This window comes from Nelumbo lutea, chromosome 3 (genome assembly GCF_056320005.1).
Source record: "Nelumbo lutea isolate HS-2025 chromosome 3, American lotus-T2T, whole genome shotgun sequence".
NCBI lineage: Eukaryota > Viridiplantae > Streptophyta > Magnoliopsida > Proteales > Nelumbonaceae > Nelumbo > Nelumbo lutea.
Genome location: NC_142686.1, coordinates 4,858,147 through 4,865,055, shown reverse-complemented (window position 1 = coordinate 4,865,055; position 6,909 = coordinate 4,858,147). Strand labels below are relative to the sequence as shown.

The 6,909-nt window shown below is 38.9% G+C and overlaps 1 protein-coding gene across 2 annotated transcripts; it reads left to right on the top strand.

Annotated features, from left to right (window-relative positions):
* Positions 1-525: 525 nt before the first annotated feature.
* On the top strand, positions 526-3,477 carry LOC148862511 (SWI/SNF complex component SNF12 homolog). Of its 2 annotated transcripts, none has more exons than XM_088974661.1 (3): positions 526-838; positions 1,108-2,753; positions 3,145-3,477. In XM_088974661.1, the coding sequence occupies exons 2-3, from the start codon at positions 1,174-1,176 to the stop codon at positions 3,215-3,217; spliced, it is 1,653 nt and encodes a 550-aa protein (XP_088830787.1). In that variant the 5' UTR covers positions 526-838; positions 1,108-1,173; the 3' UTR covers positions 3,218-3,477. The 2 variants fall into 2 exon arrangements, with proteins under 2 accessions (XP_088830787.1, XP_088830788.1); XM_088974662.1 differs by having other exon boundaries at positions 528-838; positions 982-2,753.
* Positions 3,478-6,909: the final 3,432 nt, after the last annotated feature.

Sequence of the window (6,909 nt, the reverse complement as noted above, 5' to 3'; positions counted from 1 at the left end):
GTGGTCCCATATCTTAAAAGTACTTATTTTAAGTGTTCAAACAGGGCCTTAAAGTGTAAAATATAAAATCACAAATTTACCAAATGAAAAACATCGGACGGGCTTGAACGTGGTTATAGGCATGCGGGCTTAAATTCAGGCCAAAAGCCCGACCCGCAGCCGGGCTCGGGTTTTTTCAAAATAACCCGGCCCGACCTAATATTAGACTTAAAGTGAGTAATGTGATTATGTCTATTTGAATAAATTGTTTGATTTAAAAATGTAAAATTGTATTTTAAAATATAAAATAAAGGAAAAAAAACCATCTTGTAGGCCACTGTTCATTTAAATAGGAAAAAAAATATTTGAATTTTTAATTCTAATTTGAATAGAAAAAATTATTATTATTTTTTATTAGGTCGGGCTTTGAGCTTTTTATCGGGGCCGGGCTCGGGCCTAGCATATTTTTCTTAATGACAAGTGAAAGCCCGGCCCAACCCGGCCCATGAACGCTACTCAAAACTCAGCAAAGCGACGGGTGGTTTCTCAGCGATAGGCATGGAAAACAAAGAACTCAACCGAGTTGGAAAGGGAAAGCCGGAAAGGATGAAGACGGAAAAAAAATCGTTACTTGACAACCAACAGAAGGTGAATGTTTGAAATTAGTTGATTTTGCATCGAGAATGATCGAAGTCAGGTAGGTAATTCAAGCTCGCGGCTGCTCAGAAGGAACCCTCCATAGTCTACGCACAAGAGTTTTGCTGTTATTTGTGTACAGATCTACGCGCAAGAGTTTATCGGTTGAATCCTTTCACTCAATCGCCCGGAGGCAACAACGAAGAAGTCCCTCATGTTTTCGGTAAACGCCACTTGTCCTCCTTCCTCTCCCTGTTTCATGTGTAACAATGGTCCCTAGGGTCGAAAGGAGAGCAGTTGAGTTCAAAATATTTTCTCCTTGATTTATTTTGTTTTAAGGATTTGTTTCAATTGGGATATCTGCAGCGATTCGGGGAAATTATACCCGACAGAGGAATTAGGGTTTTCGGAGGCTTAAGGATTATATTCGACGATTTTTCTCTATAAAATATTTAAAGGTTTGCTGGGCTCCTCAGGCTTTGCAAATTGCAGCTCTGTAGGGTTTTGCCGTTCCGTGGTCTACTAGAAAGATCGAGGAAGCTGGCTTGTTAGACAACAATGTCTGCGAACAACAATAGCCCAGCGAAGAGTGTTGCGGCTCAGTCCCCTTTTGGTAGTGCTGGGATGGTATCTCCATCTATGCCAATAAACCACCCTTCCCATCTACATCCTCAGTCACAAGCTCAGACACAACCTGTCCCACACTTTCAATTCCAGTCACCTCTTCAGTCCCAAGCACAAGCCTTGGCCCAGGCTCAAGCCCAAGCCCAAGCCCAAGCTCGTGCTCAAGTTCAAGCTCAAGCAGCTCATGCCCAATTTCAAGCTCAGCTACAAGCTCAATCACAGTCTCTTACCCAGACACAGTCCCCTGGGGTTGGACTTGTAGGTGCATCGTCTCCCTCCCTTTCAACACCCGGCACAGCAACTGCCAAGCGGGTTGTCCAGAAACCTCCTGCACGGCCTCCGGCTCCTGGTACTGCCAGCACATCTTCGCCATTTAAAACAATGGAGTTAACACCTGCTGCTCGTAGAAAAAAGAAGAAACTTCCAGACAAGCAGCTACCAGACAGAGTTGCCACGCTTTTGCCCGAGTCTGCCCTGTATACCCAGCTGCTTGAGTTTGAGGCACGGGTTGAGGCTGCTCTTGCAAGAAAGAAGATTGATATTCAGGAATCCCTTAAGAGCCCTCCTTGCATTCAGAAGACTCTTCGAGTTTATATCTTCAACACTTTTGCTAATCAGACCCGAACGATCCCAGAGAAGCAGAATTTGGAGCCCCCTTCCTGGTCACTTAAGATAACTGGGAGGATCTTGGAAGATGGAGTGGATCCCGACCCTACTGGTGTAATCCAGAAACCAAGTTCATTACACCCAAAGTTCTCTTATTTTTTCAAGAGAATTACTATTAACTTGGACCCGAGTCTTTATCCTAATAACTCTACTATTGTATGGGAAAGTGCTCGATCGCCTGCACCTCATGAAGGTTTTGAGGTAAAAAGGAGAGGGGATAAGGAATTTACAGTGAATATACGATTAGAGATGAATTACATGCCCGAGAAATTTAAGCTCTCTCCTGCTTTGATTGAACTTCTTGGTATTGAAGTTGATACCCGCCCAAGGATTATAGCTGCGATATGGCATTATGTGAAGGCTAAGAAGCTGCAAAACCCAACCGATCCTTCTTTCTTTGCTTGTGATCCACCTCTTTGCAAAGTATTTGGGGAAGAGAAGATGAAATTTGCAATGGTTTCGCAGAAGGTATCACAGCATTTATCCCCACCTCAGCCTATACATTTGGAACACAAGATCAAGCTTTCTGGGAACAGTCCGGCTGGGAATGCTTGCTATGATGTATTAGTTGATGTTCCTTTTCCAATACAGAAGGAAATGTCAGCTTTCTTGGCCAACACGGAGAAGCACAAAGAGATTGATGCATGTGATGAAGCAATTTGTGCTGCCATAAAAAAGATCCATGAGCATCGTAGGAGGAGAGCTTTCTTTCTTGGGTTCAGTCAATCTCCTATGGAGTTTATCAATGCTTTGATTGCTTCCCAAAGCAGGGACCTGAAGCTTGTTGCAGGGGAGGCTAGTCGTAATGCTGAAAAAGAGCGACGTTCAGACTTTTACAACCAACCATGGTAAGCTTCTTTATGCTTTTATTTCTTATCCTTATTTTCATTAGTTACATCTCATTTCCTCTGTGTGTGTGTGTGTGTGTGTGTGTGTGTTGGGGGGGGATTGGTGCACACATATCTCTATTTTCAGATTGCTGTTTGTAACGGTCATTTTGCAAGCAGTTTTCGTTAAATGCTCCCTTTTGGACAACTCTCTCAAATTAATGTTAGAAATGCATTCTTTTTTGTTGTATTTAAGATTTTGAAATTTCATTTTTGAGGAAGCCATTGGGCTTTTATATGCATACACATGTTTCAATGGCCAATAGAATGATAGATCAAAGTCACCGACCCCCTTTCCCCTTTCACAGTTGGTGCATTTTATAACTGAAAATTCTTTTGGAAACTTTTATAGGGTTGAAGATGCTGTCATTCGATATCTGAACCGCAAAACTGCTGGAGGAAGTGATGCTCCGGCAAGCACATGAAAGGGAATTGTTGATTAACAGATGGGCTTCTATACTTGCTATTTTTAAATTCTTGCTTTCTCATCCTTAGGTTTTCGGATGATCTTTCTGACTACAGCAAATGATTTTTCCAATTTTACCATGCTGGGTGGGGGGCATTTATAAACAGTAAAATGCTCATTAGCCCATTTTGTATCAATCTTTTTTTTTTTTTCTATCATAAAGCTTCTTAGGTTGTAAACTTATTGATGAAAACATGGTTTCATTAGGTTTTTGGATGATCTCTCTCTCTCTCTCTCTCTCTCTCTCTCTCTCTCTCTTTTATATGCATATACCAGTTTATGCCTAATTTGAAATCTTGAAAATTCACATTCAGACTTCTGCATGGTGTTTAAAACTACGTCTATGGAAGTTCAGAAAAGTGCATATTTTTCTTTGGATGTTGATATTCTCGAAAACCAATTATATATGGTCCTTAATGCTCAGTCTATTCATAATCACATAATTCTAGAAATGAACAAGACCTTTCCTTTTTGATTTTGATATAAATGCCAAGTATGTGTTCATCAGATTATTTTACTTTGGGGTTGAAGTCATGATTCTAGTGACTTTATAGTGCTGCTAAAGCAGAGTAGTAGTTTTTCTGGGGAAGTCATACAAGCAGTTTATATACTATTGGGGAAGGAACTGGTGTATGTAAGCACAATATATTGGAACTTCTATGTGATTGGATGTGTGGAATAAAAAAGTCAGCGGTGGTGAATCATATCGGTGTGAGGAACTTCTGTCTTGGGGGTTCAATGCCAAATGCTTAGACTTGGTTTCAGCTACAAGTCTCAAAAATAGGAATGGGTCTATTCATTGGCTTTTTTTTGTCTTGCTATCATAGAGCCATTGATCAGCAAGATGAAGTGGTAGTTTTCCTATTCTAAACCACTGATCAGCAAGATGGAGAGGCAGCTTATTTGGCACTATTATATTCTAAATGATTTTAATGGGCTGAAAGCTGACTGTTTTAGTATCAGTGGCAGAAGGTCATTCTTTATTCTTTATTTTTTTTTTCCGTGAGAGATTGAGGTTCCATGTATACCCATAAACCAATATTCTTTTTTCTTCTAACTCATCATGTATGACTTTGTAACCAATAAGGGTTGCCCCTTTTTTCGCAGTTATCAAAGAATCTCACCACCTTACTTTTAAAAGAAGAGGTATGCTTTCAGAAAAATATAGGGGACTCATTTATTTAGTTCCATAATCAACATATCCAAGTATATGATAAGGTGATAAATCTTACATTAATAAGTTCATTGAATGTATTATAAGTTGGTTTGTCACCAATAGGAATTGGACTTTTGTTGACGAGGTGGAACAGAGGATTGAGTCTAATGCATGTATATAGATTATATTTAGATGTAAGGAATGGGGTGCAGGTTGCAGATTGTCTATACATATCCATGTTTGTTGGATTTCAGTGCAGGAAACCATTAAATGAAGGGTGGTGTCATTGAGAAAAGTTATCATGTTTGAGTGTGTTCTTCCTTCTCCTTCTATGATTGTATCCTCCTTTCTATTCATTAGAATCATCAATTTCAGATCATGTGGTTATACTTCTTGTCTTCACTCTATTACCACATCACTGAAATGCTCTTCTTGTTGCATTGGGTTGCCTCTCCAAGGATTCTTGTATGACCTCTCTTGATTGCCAGAGTTCCTACAACAGTCTTTTGATGGATTTGCCTCTGGCTAGTAGATTCCAGGCTGAAGCTGCAGCAGAATGACTTCAGAAAATTAAACAAAAGAAGAAATATAGTGTTGGTCATTGCTTTTCTAGGAGGGAAATGCTAAGGAGAGGAGCTGAGGTTTTCAATATTTGGTCTGGAGTATGCAGATGCATTGTTGATGCTGATCTTCTATCACAAGTTTACTGCACATGGACATAACATGATCTCATTAAGGAGACTGATTAGCAATCGCAGGTATAATAAATTGTTATTCAGTAATTTTCAATTTTTTTTTGAATTGGTGATTGTTTCGTTTTTGGATTTTTCAGCAGTTAGCTGAATTGGCTATTATATAATTGTTGGTTTTACCAGTAAAGCAATGTTTTGTTTGTTTGAACTATAGGATGGGCTCAGTGATAATTAGCAATGGGTAATAAGTGAGGGTTTGACATACTCTTATTGAGATGCATCTATCACCTTGTATATCTATATTCAATGGTCATGCAGGAAGAAGTGTCAAGAGGACTACAATAAATATAACTGAAAGAAATAATAGAGAAGAATGATTGAGAGTATCAGCAATTAATAACAGTTTGGAGCCTTATGAGAAATATTTTATTCCACTTCATTTCCAATACATTTTGTCTTTAAGACATCTGAAGTTACAAGAGGACTACAATAAATAGAAATGGAAGAAAGAATGGAGAAGAGTGGTGAGATGTAGGCATGTAACATCAATTAATGAGAGTTAAAGAGGACTTGAAACCTTAAGAAAAAGATTTCGTTCAACTTCAATTCCAATACCTTTTTTTCCTCAGACATCATGTCCTGTGTATTATAGGCTAAAACCAGCTAAAAGAGATTTTTCTAAATCATAGGACAGCTAGGCTCAATATTCATCAAATGTGGACAAGGGCTTTATTGTTTTACTCTACTTCCTAAATGGAAGAAAACAAAAAGTCAAATCTAGAGTCCAATTAGAAGCTAGATATGGATTTATTCCATAATGCTCTTCTCTAGCCAAGACACTCATTATTCCCCAAATCTTCCATTGTTAGTTACTCAGTTACTCCAAAAGAAGGAATCACAGCAGTTGTTTTTTTTTTTTTGCAAATTTGGGACTAAGACTATTAAGCCCTTGGACCAAGTTTCTGTGATCATGTGTAACATCCTTTTGGTGGTGGAGCATATGGATCATGTGCCCAGGCATGTATTGTATTGATTGGATGGCATTTTGTAACATTCTAGTGGAGGTGTTTCAATTGGTTACTTTCCAGTTTTTGCTTCCAGTAACACTAGAGTTCCTGTGGAATGTTACCAAACATGACCTTGATGGCCTGATTTGTACCATTAGATGTATTTTCGTCTCTTGGACAATGATTTCAGTCCCTAATTATCAGACTTAGCTCCTCTGTTGGATAGCTTCCTAGTAATTACTGTGACCTTCTTTCCGAAAAAAGCAAAATAAATAATTAAGTAAAATATAAAAAAATTATTTGTTTTTTATGTGAAAGTAAGGAATCTTTCATAAAAAAATTCCTAGATCAATGTGTTATGGGCCCGGGAATAGGATCTTGTCACAGGTCGGTCCACGGGGAGAACCTCTAGTTTCCCCTTGCCCCTCCCTTTGCGTGCTGACCCTATCGTGGCGACCTAAGGGGTGATTTGTCCAAGAGATCACCCTAACTCTCCTTTACTCTTCTCTTTGACTGAAATTTTGGATGCCTTTATTCAATAATAGTGGCTCCTTAAATAGGAGATTACAAGAGTCCTGCTCTTAGGGAGACTCCTTGCTGAATAGGGAGACCTCCAACTCTATCTTGATAAGATAAGACTGATAAGATAAGATAAGTCTCTCTTAATCCTAATCTAATAAGATAAGATAATCTAATCTACTAACTTAATAAGATAAGAATAACAGGATAGTCTAATCTAATCTGCTGAATGGATAAGACTGTTGCTGGCGAATTGGATAGGATGAGAACACCGGAT